This window comes from Pristiophorus japonicus, chromosome 24, assembly GCF_044704955.1.
Source record: "Pristiophorus japonicus isolate sPriJap1 chromosome 24, sPriJap1.hap1, whole genome shotgun sequence".
Lineage (NCBI taxonomy): Eukaryota > Metazoa > Chordata > Chondrichthyes > Pristiophoridae > Pristiophorus > Pristiophorus japonicus.
In genome coordinates, this window is record NC_092000.1 from 11,133,909 (window position 1) to 11,152,928 (window position 19,020).

Here is a 19,020-nt window from a genome sequence, read left to right on the forward strand (position 1 = left end):
CCCCCCGCGGGAAGAACGGGCGCCTCCTCCCCCCCCCCCCCCGCGGAGTACGTTTTCACTGTGGAAACTTTGAAATCAGGCGTCAGTGGCCGGACACGCCCTCTTTTGAAGAAAAAATTCTGTTCCAAAGTAGAACTGTTCTACCTGACTAGAACTGCAGAAAAAAAAATGTGGAGAATTGTGATTTCTAAGATAGTCCGTTCTCCACCAGTTGCTCCTAAAAATCAGGCGCAAATCATGTGGAAACTTGGGCCCATAATGTGGATAAATGTGAGGTTATCCACTTTGGTGGTAAAAAGAGAGAGACGGACTATTATCTGAATGGTGACAGATTAGGAAAAGGAGAGGTGCAACGAGACCTGGGTGTCATGGTACATCAGTCATTGAAGGTTGGCATGCAGGTACAGTAGGCGGTTAAGAAAGCAAATGGCATGTTGGCCTTCATAGCGAGAGGATTTGAGTACAGGGGATTTGAGTACAGGGCTTTGGTGAGGCCACACCTGGAGTATTGTGTACAGTTTTGGTCTCCTAACTTGAGGAAGGACATTCTTGCTATTGAGGGAGTGCAGCAAAGGTTCACCAGACTGATTCCCAGGATGGCGGGACTGACATATCAAGAAAGACTGGATCAACTGAGCTTGTATTCACTGGAGTTCAGAAGAATGAGAGGGGATCTCATAGAAACGTTCAAAATTCTGATGGGTTTAGACAAGTTAGATGCAGGAAGAATGTTCCCAATGTTGGGGAAGTCCAGAACCAGGGGTCACAGTCTAAGGATAAGGGGTAAGCCATTTAGGACCGAGATGAGGAGAAACTTCTTCACCCAGAGAATGGTGAACCTGTGGAATTCTCTAGCACAGAAAGTTGTTGAGGCCAATTCACTAAATATATTCAAAAAGGAGTTAGATGTAGTCCTTACTACTAGGGGGATCAAGGGGTATGGCGAGAAAGCAGGAATGGGGTACTGAAGTTGCATGTTCAGCCATGAACTCATTGAATGGCGGTGCAGGCTCGAAGGGCCGAATGGCCTACTCCTGCACCTATTTTCTATGTTTCTATATAGCACAGGTGCCCTTTCGCGATTCGCTCGGCTGCAGCCATTTTCCAGAGAAACATGGAGAGTTTGCTGAAATCTGTTCTGCACACCATTGTGTTTCAAGATGACATCCTGATCACTGGTCGTGACACCATCGAACATCTGTACAACCTGGAAGAGGTTCTAAGTCACCTAGACAGAGTGGGACTCAGGCTGAAACGCTCCAAGTGTGTTTTCCTGACGGCAGAATTTTTGGGGAGAAAGATTGCAGCAGACGGCATCAGGCCCATGGACTCAAAGACAGAGGCCATCAAGAATGTACCCAAACCACAGAATGTGATGGTGCTGCGTTCTTTCCTGGGACTCCTCAACTATTTCGGTAACTTTCTACCCGGGTTGAGCACGTTGTTCGAGCCTTTGCACATGTTGCTATGCAAGGGTGACAGCTGAGTTTGGGGCAAATCTCAAGACACAGCCTTTGAGAAGGTCAGGAATGTTGAAATAAGTTAATTTTACACTATGACTCATGGAAACATTTAGTGCGAGCTTGTGACGCCTCATCGTACAGGGTCAGCTGTGTGTTACAGCAAGCCAATGTATTGGGCAACCTTCAACTGGTTGCATACGTATCTAGAAGTCTGTCTAAGGCTGAGAGAGCCTATAGTATGGTCGAGAAAGAGGCATTAAGAAAATGCACCAATACCTATTTGGACTTCGGTTTGAGCTTGAAACTGACCACAAGCCGCTCATTTCGCTGTTTTCAGAGAGCAAAGATATAAATACCAATGTTTCATCCGCATCCAAAGATGGGCACTAACATCATCTGCTTATGACTGTTATCCGCCACAGACCAGGCACTAAAAACTGTGTCAATGCTCTCAGCTGGCTACCATTACCCACCACTGGAGTTGAAATGGCGCAGCCCGCAGACTTGCTACTGGTCATGGATGCTTTTGAGAGCGAGGGGTCACCCGTCACAGCTCGCCAGATCAGGATCTGGACCAGCCAGGATCCTGCGCTATCATTAGTAAAGAGTTGCGTCCTAATTGGGAACTGGTCGGCCGTTTCCCAGGGAAATGCAAGATGAAATTAAGCCATTTCACTGACGCAAAGATGAAATGTCCATCCAGTTAAATTGTCTCTTGTGGGGTAATCGCGTGGTTTTTCTAAAAAAAGGCAGGGAAACGTTTATACGCAACCCACTCAGTACCCACCCAGGCATTGTCATTGAAGGAAATTGCCAGGTCGCATGTTTGGTGGCCCGGCATTGACTCGGACTTAGAATCATGTGTACATCAGTGCAACACTTGATCGCAACTGAGCAATGCACCAAGGGAGGCTCCACTGAGTCTGTGGTCATGGCCCTCCAAATCATGGTCCAGGATCCACATAGATTTTGCCGGCCCATTTCTAGGAAAGATGGTTTTAGTAGTAGTGGACGCTTACTCCAAATGGATTGAATGCGTAATCTGTCATCCAGCACATCCACAGCCGCCATTGAAAGCCTCTGGGCCATGATCGCCACCCATGGCTTGCCCGAAGTCCTTGTCAGCGACAATGGCCCGTGTTTCACCAGCTCGGAATTCAACGAGTTTCTGACCAGCAATGGCATCAAGCATGTCAGGTCTTCTTGGTTTAAGCCCGCGTCTAACGGTCAAGCAGAGTAGGCAGTCCAAACCATCAAGCAGAGCATGAAACGCGTGACGGACGGTTCCCTGCAGACCCGCTTGTCTCGCATTCTGCTCAGTTACCGGACGTGACCCCACTCACTCACCAGGGTTCCCCCGGCAGAATTGTTAATGAAGAGAGCCCTCAAACCAGGCTCTCCCTAGTCCACCGGGATCTTAATGATCCCGTAGAAACCCAGCGACACCGGCAGAACATGTACCACGATCGCGCGGCTGTTTCATGTGACATTGATGATAACGACCCTGTGATTGTCCTGAATTACGGTCATGGTCCCAAGTCGGTTGCTGGCACAGTTTTGGCCAAGGAAGGGAATAGGTTGTTTATAATCAAACTGTTAAATGGCCAAACGTGCAGAAAGCATTTAGATCAGACCAAATTGTGATTTACCGACAACCAGGAATGACTTGAAGAGGACATCACCATCGGCGATCCACCAACACACACCCAACCAACAATCGACCTCGCTGTCAATCACGAGGATGAACCCACCGTTGCTGACAGTCTGGTCAGACCAGTCACGGTGCAGTGCAGCAATGGTCCGGCCAACTCACACATGCCAGGGTTTGAACTTAGACGATCAACCAGGGAGCGGAGGGCTCCTGATTGCCTCAACTTGTAAATAACTTGTACCGAAGACTTTTGGGGGGGGGGGGGCGGGTGGAGTGATGTTATGTATGTAACTATGTAACACTTGCCACCAGAGGGGGTGACTGTTGGAGTCCTAATGATCGCATGCACACACGTGCAGGGCCAGTATAAAAGGTTGGCTGCCATGTTGTTTAGGCACTCTGGAGTTGTAATAAAGAAGACGAAGGTCACACTAAGTTTAGCTCACAGTACTCAGCCTCGTGGAGTTCTTCTACACGTAATACTTACAACATATGTGACGATGGATGTCACAATGACCAGGAAAAGCACAGCACTGACACTGATCACAATGACCATCAACTGTTGGTCGGTAATCTCATCTGTAACACAAACAGGAAATCAGGAGTCACTACCACAGGATTACACAGGATATACGGCACAGAAACAGGCCATTTGGCCCAACCAGTCCATGCCGTCGTTTATGCTCCACTCGAGCCTCCTCCTGTCTTTCCTCATCTAAATCTATCAGCATAACCCTCTATTCCCTTCTCCCTCATATGCTTGTCCAGCCTCCCCTTAAATGCATCGATACTATTCGCCTCAACCACTCCCTGTGGTTGCGAGTTCCACATTCTCATCCCTCTCTGGGTAAAGAAGTTTCTTCTGAATTCCCTATTGGATTTCTTGATGACTATCTTATATTGATGGCCTCTAGTTATGCTCGTCCCCACAAGTGGAAACATTCTTTCTGCATCTTCCCTTTCATAATTTTAAAGACCTCTATTAGGTCACCCCTCAGCCTTCTCTTTTCAAAAGAAAAGAGACCCATCCTGTTCATCTTTTCCTGATACGTATACTCTCGCATTTCTGGTATCATCCTTGTAAATCTTCTCTGCTTCTCCTGTATATTCTTTTTATAATATGGCAACCAGATGCACACAGTACTCCAAGTGTGGTCTAACCAAGGTTCGATAGTTTAGCATAACTTCACATTGAGTGGTTTGTCTTTATTATTAATTCACGGGATGTGGGCATCGTCGGCAAGGCCAGCATTTATTGCCCATCCCTAATTGCCCTCGAGAAGGTGGTGGTGAGCCGCCATCTTCAATACGGCTGAGTGTCTCGCTGGGCCATTTCAGAGGGCAGTTAAGAGTCAACCACATTGCTGTGGGTCTGGAGTCACATATAGGCCCAGACCGGGTAAGGACGGCAGATTTCCTTCCCTAAAGGACATTAGTGAACCCGATGGGTTTTTATGACAATCTGGTAGTTTCACGGTCACCATTACTGATTCCAGCTTTTTATTCCACATTTATTAAATTAACTGAATTTTTTAATTCCCCAGCTGCCGTGGTGGGATTTGAACTCGGGTTTCCGGATCATTAGTCCAGGCCATAACCACTATGCTACCGATCCCTAAATTGAGACGAATAACATCGATGCATTTAAAATGAAGCTAGATAAGTATATGAGGGAGAAAGGAATAGCAGGATATGCTGATGGGGTGAGAAGAAGAGAGGTGGGAGGAGGCTCGAGTGGAGCATAAACACTGACACAGAGTCGGACCTGTTGGGCTGAATGGCCTGTTTCCGTAGGTTCTGTCATTCTGTGTATTACAAAGTATATGTAGTGTCTGGTTCTTTTGCTAATTCTCTTATATCTGTGTCCTCCAGTTACCGACCCTTCTGCCAGTGGAAACAGTTTCCCCTTCTATGACAACCCATTAACAATGTGAATGCTTCCATTACATCTCCCCTTAACCTTAGGCGTACGTTTGCGCACACATTGGACGAGAGCGTTGGGCTGGGCTTTAGGCAGCTGGGGAATTTAAAAATTCAGTTAATTTAATAAATGTGGAATAAAAAGCCTGACAACTGTTCCTTGTTCCTGGAGCGTATCCGGTGTGCATGGAACTGCCACACAGCAACAACAACAAAATCGGCGCTTTTGGGAAGGAGGGAAGAGAAACATGAAAAGAAAAAAAAAAAAGCACACAACAAAGCCACAACAATAAAACTTGCGTCCCATTCTGGGCACCGCACTGTGGCGACAGGGCAGGGGTGTGGAGCTAATCGCCAGCCCTTTCAGAGATCGAGCACAGGCAGGATGGGCTGAACGACCTCCTTCTGTGCTGTTGGACTTTCCCGTCCTTTGCGCTGCGGGGTTTGGCCCCGGAGCGGCGTGAAAGGCGGCGGTGCGGTCTCCAGCGCCCTGCCGCGATCCTCCGGTCGAGTTTGCGGTGGCGCGGAGCACGAGCGCCGGGAAGAGCTGCGCCCGGTGTGCAACGCCCCCGGGTTGTGACACCGGTGCGAGTTTGAACTCCTGCCCGAGTCGTCCGCCCGGAAGTGCGCACCGCAATGGCCGCCTGGGAAATCAGAGCGGTCCAGCATAGCCGGCGGCATGGAGGTAGGGTACTCGGCAGGTAAGTGCGAGTCTTTCTCGTTTTAATTTTTTGTGCGATTTGTGTTGCTGTGGCGTCGGCAATATTTTAGGAATGTTTTGTGTGGTTTTTATAGGTTTTCCCTCCACCCTTACCCATGGCTTCTCTGGAAGCGCTCCCAGCCCGGCTCTTTAGCTCGGGAGTTTCCCATCCTAGCGCCCCGAGAGGCGTACACCGCCTCCCTTAGCGCTACGCCCCCTAACGCGGGGCCGAGCTGCCCAAACTTACAGACTGAGGCACAAACTATCCCCGGCCGCTAACTTTCCCGCCCCGCCACCATACGTAGGTCCCTTGCAGTCAGATTCAGGTGAATTTATAATGGGGAACAAAGAAATGGCGGATCAGTTGAACAAATACTTTGGTTCTGTCTTCACGAAGGAAGACACAAATAACCTTCCGGAAGTACGAGGGGAGCGAGGGTCTAGTGAGAAGGAGGAACTGAAGGATATCCTTATTAGTCAGGAAATTGTGTTAGGGAAATTGATGGGATTGAAGGCCGATAAATCCCCGGGGCCTGATAGTCTAGAGTACTTAAGGAAGTGTTCCTAGAAATAGTGGATGCATTGGTGATCATTTTCCAACAGTCTACCAATTCTGGATCAGTTCCTATGGACTGGACGGTAGCTAATGTAACACCACTTTTTAAAAAAGGAGGGAGAGAAAAAAATGGGTAATTATACACCGGTTAGCCTGACATCAGTAGTGGGGAAAATGTTGGAATCAATTATTAAAGATGAAATAACAGCACATTTGGAAAGCAGTGACAGGATCGGTCCAAGTCAACATGGATTTATGAAAGGGAAATCATGCTTGACAAATCTTCTGGAATTTTTTGAGGATGTAACTAGTAGAGTGGACAAGAGAGAAGCAGTGGATGGCGTGTATTTGGACTTTCAAAAGGCTTTTGACAAGGTCCCGCACAAGAGATTGGTGTGCAAAATTAAAGCACATGGTATTGGGAGTAATGCACTGACGTGGATAGAGAACTGGTTGGCAGACAGGAAGCAGAGAGTCGGGATAAACGGGTCCTTTTCAGAATGGCAGGCAGTGACTAGTGGGGTGCCGCAGGGCTCAGTGCTGGGACCCCAGCTATTTACAATATACATTAATGATTTAGACGAAGGAATTGAGTGTAATATCTCCAAGTTTGCAAATGACACTAAACTTGATGGCGGAGTGAGCTGTGAGGAGGACGCTAAGAGGCTGCAGGCAGATTTGGACAGGTTAGGTGAGTGGGCAAATGCATGGCAGATGCAGTATAATGTGGATAAATGTGAGGTTATCCACTTTGGGGGCAAAAACACAAAGGCAAAATATTACCTGAATGGCGGCAGATTAGGAAAAGGGGAGGTGCAAAGAGACCTGGGTGTTATGGTACATCAGTCATTGAAAGTTGGCATGCAGGTACAGCAGGCAGTGAAGAAGGCAAATGATATGTTGGCCTTCATAGCTAGGGGTTTTGAGTATAGGAGCAGGGAGGTCTTACTGTAGTTGTACAGGGCCTTGGTGAGGCCTCACCTGGAATATTGTGTTCAGTTTTGGTCTCCTAATCTGAGGAAGGACATTCTTGTTATTGAGGGAGTGCAGCTAAGGTTCACCAGACTGATTCCCAGGATGGCTGGACTGACATATGAGGAGAGACTGGATCGACTGGGCCTTTATTCAGTGGAGTATAGAAGGATGAGAGGGGATCTCATAGAAACATATAAAATTCTGACAGGACTGGACAGGTTAGATGCAGGAAGAATGTTCCCGATGTTGGGGAAGTCCAGAACCAGGGGACACAGTCTAAGGATAAAGGGTGAGCCATTTAGGACTGAGATGAGGAGAAACTTCTTCACTCACAGTTGTTAACCTGTGGAATTCCCTACCGCAGAGAGTTGTTGATGCCAGTTCATTGGATATATTCAAGAGGGAATTAGATATGGCCCTTACAGCTAAAGGGATCAAGGGGTATGGAGAGAAAGCAGGAATGGGGTACTGAAATTGCATGATCAGTCATGATCATATTGAATGGTGGTGCAGGCTCGAAGGGCCGAATGGCCTACTCCTGCACCTATTTTCTATGTTTCTATGTTTCTATCGCCCCGAAAACAAAAGCCAAAAATCTAGTTCTTAACATGATTCTACGAAAAACTCAAGACGCCTTCAGTACAAAGCGGAGATACAAACAGTTTATCTGCGGGTCAATCACAGTGACTATCAGCATGGACTGCCTCTTTCCCAGCTTGTTGCTCGCGATGCAGCGGTAGACACCCTGGTCGTTGGATGAGATGTTATGCACCCTGATCCTCAGGTGTCTCGTTTTTCTGACCAGCAAGACCATGCTATTTCGGTACCAACTCATTTCGGCTGTAGGGTTGCTACTGGCCAAGCATGTCAACTCGAGCAGCTCACCCGTCGTCTTCACAATATTTCCCTCAGGTTCCACCCGAAGATTTACAGGCCCATCTGTTAAAAGAAAGAAAGACTAAGCAGAGCCTCCATTTCAAAATTCTCAGCCTTGTTTTCAAATTCCTCCATATCCCTAAGCTCCTCCAGCTCCCCACCCCCCACCCACTACCCCCCTCCCCTCCAGCTTCCCCTCCCCTCCCACCCGAGATGTCTGCGCTCCTCTAATTCTGCCCTCTTGAGCATCCCTGATTATAATCGCTCAACCATCGGTGGCCGTGCCTTCAGCTGCCTCGGCCCCAAGCTCTGGAACTCCCTCCCTAATCCTCTCCGCCTCTCTTTCCTCCTTTAAGACACTCCTTAAAACCTCCCTCTTTGATCAAGTTTTTGGTCACTTGCCATAATTTCTCCTTATGGGGCTTGGTGTCAACTTTATTTTTTTGTCTTAAAACACTCCTGTGAAGCGCCTTGGGACATTTTACTATGTTAAAGGCGCTATATAGATACAAGTTGTTGTTATTTATATAGCACCTTTCACGACCTCAGGACGTCCCAAAGCGCTTTACAGCCAATGAACTACTTTTGGAGTGCAGTCACTGTTGTAATGTGGGAAATGCGGCAGCCAATTTGCGCACAGCAAGCTCCCACAAACAGCAACGTGACAAATGACCAGATAATCTGTTCTTTTGTCACTTTGAGTGAGGGATAAATATTGGCCAGGACACAAGAACATAAGAACATAAGAACATAACATAAGAAGGCCATCTAGCCCCTCGAGCCTGCTCCGCCATTCAACAAGATCATGGCTGATCTGGCCGTGGACTCAGCTCCACTTACCTGCCCGCTCCCTGTAACCTTTAATTCCCTTATTGGTTAAAAATCTATCTATCTGTGATTTGAATACATTCAATGAGCTAGCCTCAACTGCTTCCTTGGGCAGAGAATTCCACAGATTCACAACTCTCTGGGAGAAGAAATTCCTTCTCAACTCGGTTTTAAATTGGCTCCCCCGTATTTTGAGGCTGTGCCCCCTAGTTCTAGTCTCCCCGACCAGTGGAAACAACCTCTTTGCCTCTATCTTGACTATCCCTTTCATTATTTTAAATGTTTCTATAAGATCACCCCTCATCCTTCTGAACTCCAACGAGTAAAGACCCAGTCTACTCAATCTATCATAAGGTAACCCTCTAATCTCTGAAATCAGCCTAGTGAATCGTCTCTGTACCCCTTCCACCAGGGACTAGTGCCATGGGATTTTTTTATGGCCACCTGAAAGAGCAGATGTGGCCTCGGTTTAACATCTCGTCCGAAAGAAAAGAGTCTCTGAAAAAACACGAACAAAAAAATCATTTTAAACTCCCCCCAGATTAAAACTTGCCTGAAATAGTAGATATAAGGAACATACTCTCGCCTAGTGGGCAGAAGCATGGTACTAAGTCAAACAGACCAGAAGATCCTAGTCTGTCTGATACCTGCCGTGTGTCGAGTTAGCCAATCCCAGCTAGGGCAGCAGTAAGGGTGCCTTCATGGATTTGGCCTCAGTGCCCTTTAGCTCAGAAATAGACAAAATCAGCCACGGTTCCTCATCACCTTCCAGCAATCCCTGCTGCCACAGTGAGTGTTTGAGGACATGAGGAGAGGAGCAGGCTTGGCTATGGTTGGATAGCCTGCTGATGCTCACTGTTCAGGGTCACTCGTGGAGAATAGCCACTCTGCCAAGATCATAGAATTTCATTGAGGGGATTGACTTAGGAGGAAAGGTTGAGTAGGTTGGGCCTCTACTCATTGGAATTCAGAAGAATGAAAGGTGAGCTTATCGAAACACATAAGATTATGAGGGGGCTTCACAAGGTGGATGCAGAGAGGATATTTCCACTGATGAGGGAGACAAGAACTAGAGGGCATAATCTTAGAATAAAGGGACCACCCATTTAAAACTGAGATGAGGAGAAATTTCCTCTGAGGGTTGTGGATCTGTGGAATTCGCTGCCTCAGAGGGCTGTGGAAGCTGGGACATTGAATAAATTTAAGACAGAAATAGACAGTTTCTTAAACGATAAGAGAATAAGGGGTTATGGGGAGTGGGCAGGGAAGTGGAGCTGAGTCCATGATCAGATCAGCCATGATCGTATTACATGGCGGAGCAGGCTTGAGGGGCCGTATGGCCTACTCCTGCTCCTATTTCTTGTGTTATGTTCTTAGTAGCACAGAAGGAGGCCATTCGGGCTCATCATGCCTGTGCCGGCTCTTTGGTAGAGCTGTCGAATTGGTCCCACTTCTCCCGCTGATCTTTCCCCATAGCCCTGCAAATGTCTCCTATTCGAGTAGCTGTCCAATTTCCTTTTGACAGTTACTATTGAATCTGCTCCCACCGCCCTTTCAGGCTGCGCGTTCCAGATCACAACAACTCGCTGTATTAAGAAGAAACTAGAAAATACTTGGTGGACGACCAGGTCCAGCCCAACAAGGGGTTAGCACCTTCAGGGAAGGAGGAAGAGAAAGTATTTTGTTGCTGGATGTTCTGGCTGTCCAATACTTACATAAAACATGGAGTCTTTGAGACCACGATGAGTTCATAGATTTGTGAGTGATCCGGCAAGTAATTGTTTTACCGTGGTCGTTTATCTGCGGTACAAATGAAACCGTGGACATAGCTTTGAAGGTTCCATTGACATACATGGTGATAGATAACCCAACTCTTTCTCGTAGCGGAATCCCATCCTTCAGCCAATGCATCAGAATCTCTTTTGGATAAAATCCAATCGCACTCAAACTCAAAGTTGCAGCCTTCTTCACCTCCAACTGGGGCACATTCAAAATAGCCTGAGCAATTGGCACAGCTTAAAGAATAAATGAGAAAAGTATCGTTGAAATATTTTGCCACAACAGGAGGAATAAGTCGTCAGACATAGAAACATAGAAACAGAAAATAGGTGCAGGAGTAGGAGCCTGCATTGCCATTCAATATGATCATGGCCGATCATGCAACCTCAGTACCCCACCCCTGCCTTCTCTCCATATCCCCGATCCCTTTCGCCGTAAAGGCCTTATCTAACTCCCTTTGGAATATGTCAGAGCTGGAATAACAACTTTATGTGGCAGAGAATTCCACAGGCTCACAACTCTGGGTGAAAAAGTTTCTCCTCATCTCAGTCCTCTATGGCTTACCCCTTATCCTTAGACTGTGACCTTTGGTTCTGGACTTCCCCAACATCGGGAACATTCTTCCTGCATCTAACCTGTCCAGTCCTGTCAGAATTGTATAAGTTTCTATGAGATCCCCTAAATTCCAGTGAGTATAAGCCTAGTCGATCCAGTCTCTCCTCAAATGTCAGTCCTGCCATCCCAGGAATCAGTCTGGTGAACCTTCGCTGTAATCCTTATTAGGCTGGACCTGGTCGTCCACCAACTTCTATATTTGTAATTAATTGCGTACATGGTTTGTGCTCAAGTACATTCCTGCTTCAAAAAAGTTGAGAACAAATATTTGTTCTTTTGACTTCCAGTCGCTCTCCTCTCTCATCCTTACCTGTGCTGAAGGCATTCACTCATGTCAGGCAATTGTATGAAGACTGCCATGGCCAGGGTGTCCACCGGTATGCTCGCGACCTTCCGCGAGAGATGGGCACCGGAGGGACTGGAGTGCATCATTTCAACAAGGAACAGAATTTTAATTTGATCTGGTTTGAAAAAGGTTCCCTTTAATTTCCAATTATTAAATTGTGGTTTATGGTGCCCTCAAAAAAAAAGGGCCACTTGATTTAAAATTGATTTAAAGTTACTTTTCAAAATAGTTGAAGACTGCCGCCATGTCTCTCATCCTCATAAGCATGCAAAGGACTAGACATCAAGTGGCTGTAGGGTACTCAACCACAGCCATGAAGGTAGCAGGCCAGGACGATAAGGTGGTTAAGAAGGCATATGGGATACTTGTCTTTATTAACCGAGGCAAGGAGGTTATGCTTGAACTGTATAAAACACTAGTTAGGCCACAGCTAGAGTAATGAGTGCAGTTCTGGTCACCACATTACAGGAACAATGTGATTACACTAGAGAGGGTACAGAGGAGATTTACGAGGATGTTGCCTGGACTGGATTTTAGCAATGAGGCAAGATTGGATAGACTGGGTTTGTTTTCTTTGGAACAGAGGAGGCTGAGGGGAAACCTTATTGAGGTGTATAAAATTATGAGGATCCTAGATAGAGTGGATAGGAAGGACCTATTTTCCTTAGCAGAGGGGTCAGAAACCCGGAGCCATAGATTTAAAGTAATTGGTAGAATAATTAGAGGGGATTTATGGGGAAATGTCTTCACCCAGAGGGTGGTGGGGGTCTGGAACTCACTGCCTGAAAGGGTGGTAGAGACAGAAACCCTCACCACATTTAAAAAGTACTTGGATGTGCACCTGAAGTGCCGTAACCTACAGGGCTACGGACCAACAGTTGGAAAGTGGGCTTAGGCTGGAGAGCTCTTTGTTGGCCGGCACGGACACAATGGGCCGAAATGGCCTCCTTCCGTGCTGTAAAACAAGGCACAGGAGTGTTCTCAAACTAAATTTGACACCGAGTCACATGAGATAGTAGGACAGATGACCAAAAGTTTCGTCAGAGAGGTAAATTTTAAGAAGGGTCTTAAAAGAAGAGAGAGAGAGAGAGAGAAAGAGAGAGATCCAGAGTTTCAGAGTTTAAGTTCTAGGCAGCTGAAGGCATGGCCGCCAATGGTGGAACGATGAAAATTGGGGATGTGCAAGAGGCCAGAATTGAAGGAGCGCAGAAATCTGAGGTTGTAGTGCTGGAGGAGGTTACAGAGACAGGGAGGGGTAACCAGGAGTCATCTGCCATTTCCCCCTCCCAGTCAGAGATGGCAAGGTACCTATTGTCTCCGCTTCCAACTGGTAACAACTCATTCAGGACAGGCCAGAGATCAACAGCTGGACTTTCCTAGTCTGTATCATTTACTCACTATGTATACTCGCTGAACCATCGGGGAGCCATTCTCCGCCTCCCCCCTGCCCCACTCTCTTAGCACCCGCAGTGTTCCCTAGGTTGAAAGGGCAATCAGCTGGCCCACCCCTAGGAGCCTGATATTTGTGGGAGCTTGCTGTGTGCAAATTGGCTGCCGTATTTCCCACATTACAACAGTGACTACACTTTAAAAAGTACTTCATTGGCTGTAAAGCGCTTTGGGATGTCCTGAGGTCATGAAAGGCGCTATATAAATGCAAGTCCTTTTTTTTTTTCAAGGTTAAATACTCTTCTTGGGATCACATGGGTCTCCACACAGCCTCAGTACAGCATCAGATAGTCCATTTCCTCACTGAGTCGTTGGGGAGGAACCCTGAGGTGTTTCCACTGCAATAAGCACTAGACCAAGAGCCCGATCTCAACCAGTGTTGAACCCCAGCCATGACTGTCAGACAATCACCAACATCCAATCACTCTAAAGCTAAGTTACCCGCCTAGTCAGGAAAAAGCTATATGGACCATATACAGTAGACACCTCAAAGCGCTGGAGAAGTACCACCAGCGCTGCCTCCACAAGATCCTGCAAATGCACTGGGAGGATAGACACACCAATGTCAGTGTTCTCGCTCAGGCCAACATCCCCTGCATTGAAGCACTGACCACGCTTGACCAGCTCCGTGGGGCAGGCCACATCGTCTGCATGCCCAATACGAGACTCCCAGAGCAAGCGCTCTACGCGGAACTCCTACACAGCAAGCGAGCCCCAGGTGGGCAGAGGAAACGTTTCAAGGACACCGTCAAAGCCTCCTTGGTAAAGTGCAACATCCCCAATGGCACCTGGGAGTCCCTGGTCAAAGACCGCCCTAAGTGGAGGAAGAGCATTCAGGAGGGCGCTGAGCACCTCGAATCTCGTCACCGAGACCATTAAGAAGTCAAGCGCAGACAGCTGAAGGAGCATGCAGCAAACCAGGCTCCCCACCCACCCTTTCCCTCAATGACTGTCTGTCTGTCCCACCTGTGACAGAAACTGTAATTCCTGTATTGGACTGTACAGCCACCTGAGAACTCACTTTGAGTGGAAGCAAGTCTTCTCCGATTTTGAGGGACTGCCTATGATGATGATGATGGTGGTATAGCCGACTTGTGATAAGAGACCAAGAGCCCAATCTCAACCATGAACACCAGCCATGACTGTTTGACAATCACTAATATCCAATCACTCTAGGGTAAGTTATCCGCTTTATTTCTAACTTGGCCAGGCCCTCCCCCATCCAATGGCACACCCTCTACAAGGGCTTGGACTTCAGCAGACCAGCACCCACCTTTGAATAAGAGCTGTGTAACATCAGGCACAAATTCAACTGCTTCCTTTACACTAGAACTTGGAACACTGTAATAGAATCCAGCATCTGTCACTTGCAATCCTTTGATGTGAAGCTGTGCTGTGAACGAGGGGCTCGTAACACTGAATAAAAAACGATCACCTTGCAGAAATCTACACAAGTTCTTTTGGTGTTCGCGGTGTTTGTAATAGCACCAACGCACAATCAGCAGTTCATCCGTCTTCCGGCTGGAGTTATCCAGCTTATCGCTCAGCCCCAAAGGTGCCGCCAAGCTGAATTTTGCATACTTGCTGGTGATTATGACGTCTTCCTTCACTACGCCGTAGATTGTCTTTATGCGCTGCTCCTCGCCTCTACTTGTATCTGGAAAACAAGTTAAAATGCACAAGGGAATGAAATGGGCATCAGCGCCAACTGCCTGCGAATGGTTAAGAAACTCGCTCGAGAAAGACAGGACCTAAACGGTCACGCGGCCATAATCAGTGACCTCAGCATTGCAGCACAACAACAGCAACTTGTATTTATATAGCGCCTGTAACGTAGATCTGATCTGTGGTAGTCTTGATACCAACTTAGTGAGGACTTGATACCAACTTAGTGGATGAATATAAACCCCTTTGTGTGTGTTGAAAGTCAGATACTGCTGACTTTCCTTATCAATGTGGAATTTAGCACAGGCGTGGGAGAGATCCAGTTTTGTGAAGACTTTGGTTCCCGCTAGTTCTACATACAGGTCCTGTGATGCCGGTCAAGGGTACTGTACATCATCAAATGCTCGAGTCAGGGTAATTTTATAACCCCCACAAAGCCATACCGTTTTGTCGGCCTTCGGAACTACAACTAACGGGGTGGCCCAGTCACTCCTATCCGTCTTCACCAAAACTCTGTTTTTCTCCAACTTATCAAGCTCTCGCTCTACCTGCGATTTTAATGCTTTTGGTACCGGCCTTGGTCTACAAAAAATGGGTCTGACATCCAACTTAATCCAAATTTGTGCATTATATCCCTTGATGCCCTCGTATCAGTCCTCAAACTTGTTAGTATATTTCTCCAGCAGAGTATCTTGCCGAGACTTAACCATTTCTGTACTACAGATGCTGTACCAATCCAAACAAAGCACTCTTAGCTATCTTTGCCCATAAGTGTTGGCCAATTGACGTATTTCGCTACAATAATAATAAGTAATCTTGCTTGTTGCCCCTGGTATTGTACGACACACCCCATTTGTCCAAGCTTCTGCAGTTTTTCCCCTGAATATGTTTTCAGCTTCGCTGAGCTTGCCTTTAGTGGCATGCCCCTGAAATTCTTGTAATACACATCTTGACTCATTATTGAGCAATCAGCCGCTATATCTATTGTCATATCAATCCATCGATTATTATTCAGTGCTAACGTTCTGAAATCCTGACTGAATGAATGTATTGCCTTGCCCTTCACTGTATATACACCAAAACCTACACTGCCTTGATAAAGTGCAACACATCCCCACTGCCACCTGGGATCCCTGGCTAAAGACCGCCCTAAGTGGAGGAAGTGCATCCGGGAGGGCGCTGAGCATCTCGAGTATCATCGCCGAGAGCATGCAGAAATCAAGTGCAGGCAGCGGAAGGAGCATGGGGCAAACCAGTCCCACCCTCCCTTTCCCTCAACAACTGTCTGTCCCACCTGTGACAGGGACTGTGGTTCTTGTATTGGACTGTTCAGCCACCAAAGGACTCATTTTAAGAGTGGAAGCAAGTGTTCCTCGATTCCGAGGGACTTCCTATGATGATGACATTGTTCTGATCGCTTTCCACCCAGTGAAGTCTTTGATTATCGTTGGGGCTGCCCTTGGATTTACATACGGCTACAATGTGTCCCCTTACTTGACACCGGTAGCATCTTTCCCACTTGAACCAACACAGTTGTGTGGTATGGTTGCCATTTCACATACAATATTTTGGTTTCATAACTCTCCCTCCGACTGGGCTCACTATCTTCTGTGTTTGTACAGCCCTGTACAATTTTTTTCTGCCATCTTCATGGGAGGTGGCTATGTTGCAAGCTCTCTCAAAAGAGAGAGATCATCCATACTTAACAATTATGACTGGATGCGTTCATCCCTTAGTCCACACACAAATTAATCTCAAAGAGCCCTGTTTAGGAATCCTCCAAAATTGCAGTGTAGAGACAATTTTCTTATGGCAATAATATATTCACTGATGGTTTCATCACGCATTTGGTTTCTCATTGCAAACGTATAGTGCTCTGCTATTTCGTAAAGCTGTGGATCAAAATGATTGTCCAATATCTATAGCATGGCTGTGAATGAAGCATTCTTAACCTTTCTCGGGGGTAACAAATTCATTAAGATGTTATAATTCTCTGCTCCAACCATGACTGACAAAATATCTTTCATCTTCTCCTGAACTACTTGATTCCTTGATTGCGATTTTGCCATCCTGCTGTGACTTCATTGACATTAGCTCTAAAAAAAATATTGCAATCTTTCCCTGAAGGATCTAAATGATTCCTTATTCTTGTCAAAATCTCACAAGTTACTGACAACTATTTTGAGTTGTATCAGTAATCAAGTGCCCCCTGATTAAAGTGGGGGTTGGGGGAGGTCACACTCCAAAAACTTTTCAAGTGCCACCTTGTTTTTTTTGGGGGGGGGCACTAAAACCACAAATTATACAAGTGCCCCCTGGCTAAAAGCAGGGGGGGGGAGGCACTAAATCCAACAACTTAAACGAATTAAACTAGACAGTAAAATCAAATTAAAATTTGGTTGCCGGGGGTGATGATGCACTCCAGTCCCTCCGGCGCCCACCTCTCACGGAAGGCCGCGAGCGTACCGGTGGACACCGCGTGCTCCATCTCCAGGGACACCCTGGCTCGGATACAACCGCGGAAGAGAGGCAGGCAGTCGGGCTGAACGATCCCCCTCGACCGCCCGCTGCCTGGACCGGTTGATGGCCCCCTTGGCCAGGCCCAGGAGCAGTGCTACGAGGAGGCCTTCTGACCTGCCCGCTCCCCTCCGCACAGGGTGCCCAAAGGTCAGGAGTGTGGGACTGAAGTACAACCAGAATTTGAGGAGCAACCCCTTCAAATATTGGAAGAGGGGCTGCAACCTCGCACACTCAATCTAAATATGGAACACGGACTCCTCCAGACGCAGAAATTGCAGGCGGCCTGGGAGTCTGTGAACCATCTTAAAAAACCGATTGCACGGGACTGCTCCATGCAACACTCTCCAGGCCAAGTCCCCACTAAATAAAGGGGGGACTCCCGCGTAGAGAGCATTCCACTGGGGACCCCCTGCCTCTTTCGGACGGCAAGATGTTGCGTTATGGCGTGTCCGGACGGCAAACGAGGATCGCAAAGTGGAGAGTGTGCAAGAGCATCCTGTACAGGAATCCCCACCGCGCAGAAATGAAAGGCACGGAGTGGATTTCCCGGAGGAGTCTCAAGCTGTGATGCGCCGGCTCCCGAGGGAGGTTTCGGGGCTTGGCGGCGATGAGGAATTCCGTCCGGACTGGGGTCAGTTCGGACGGGATCGCCCGACCTGCTTGAGCCTCCTCGACACACCTAACGGAGTCAGGGGCAACAGATCAACAAACCACATTACATATATATATATATATATATACACTAAAGATCCCCAAAAAGTTTGAGTGAAATGGGAAGAATGAATAAAAATAGATGCAATCAAATATATCGTATACGAACAATGACAGACAGGTAAAGACCATCTGGTGCATCGAGCCTGTCCCACACAATTGTGATACCTTGTGTATCACAACATAGACACTCCACGCCACCCAAACCATGTGATCTCCTGGGAAAGGCAAAAAAAAATTGGTAAAAATAGCATGGCAATTTGGGGAGAAAAATCTGGGAAATTCCTCTCCGAACCATCTAGGCGATCGAAACTTATCCAGGAAATCACTCTCGCCTTGAATTCCCTGCGGCACCTACCTGCTGTAAGGAGACCAAATGAGATCTCCCCTCCCTCACACAGTAGTTGGACAACCAGTTAAGCCCAACACACTTCAGCCTTATTCCCCAGAGTATCCCAACTCCTTAACACACAATGAAAGGATGTGGTGGCTCACTCAGCCCATGAGACAATCCATTTAAGCACAAAATCAGCCAAACCAACATGCTTTCCATTCCCCCAAACTCCACGGACAACCAACTCATTGATGCACGAGAGGGAAAGAGTAAAAACGAAAGTTAAAGTGTACCTGTAAAACAAAGGCCAGTGAGAGAAAAGAGGAAAACCAACAAGGAGAGACCTGGACGATTCATGTTGCTCTGCAGGCTTCTGCCCTTCTACAAAGTGACTGTGTGTAATACTCCTTAACAGGAAGAGAGACCCATATGATGGTGCAATTTTACTGTCCTTCTTCCCTTGTGCAATAGGAAATGAATGTGTTATACAGTCAGACCATGTTCCTTCATTTCCCACCATCTGTACAGTTTTTAAATGCAATTGGAATGTGTCTCATTTCCGACAGCCACTGAAATCTGACTTTTTTTCATCCTCCCCAACGAACTATGGTGGAACGATGGAGCAGCCAGCC

The 19,020-nt window shown here is 47.2% G+C and overlaps 1 protein-coding gene across 2 annotated transcripts in view; it reads right to left on the minus strand.

Annotated features, from left to right (window-relative positions):
• The window catches only part of LOC139237929 (sialic acid-binding Ig-like lectin 8), a 44,969-nt gene extending 26,188 nt beyond the window's left edge, over positions 1-18,781 (minus strand). Inside the window, exons 1-5 of one of the 2 annotated variants that reach the window (XM_070867247.1) lie at positions 18,682-18,781; positions 14,432-14,815; positions 10,685-10,984; positions 7,926-8,204; positions 3,602-3,693 (exon numbers count right to left, since the gene is read on the minus strand). In XM_070867247.1, coding sequence (XP_070723348.1) covers positions 3,602-3,693; positions 7,926-8,204; positions 10,685-10,984; positions 14,432-14,815; positions 18,682-18,745 — 1,119 coding nt within the window. In that variant the 5' untranslated portion in view covers positions 18,746-18,781. The remainder of the gene's footprint in view (positions 1-3,601; positions 3,694-7,925; positions 8,205-10,684; positions 10,985-14,431; positions 14,816-18,681) is intronic. The other variant, XM_070867248.1, reaches the window with a different exon arrangement.
• Positions 18,782-19,020: the final 239 nt, after the last annotated feature.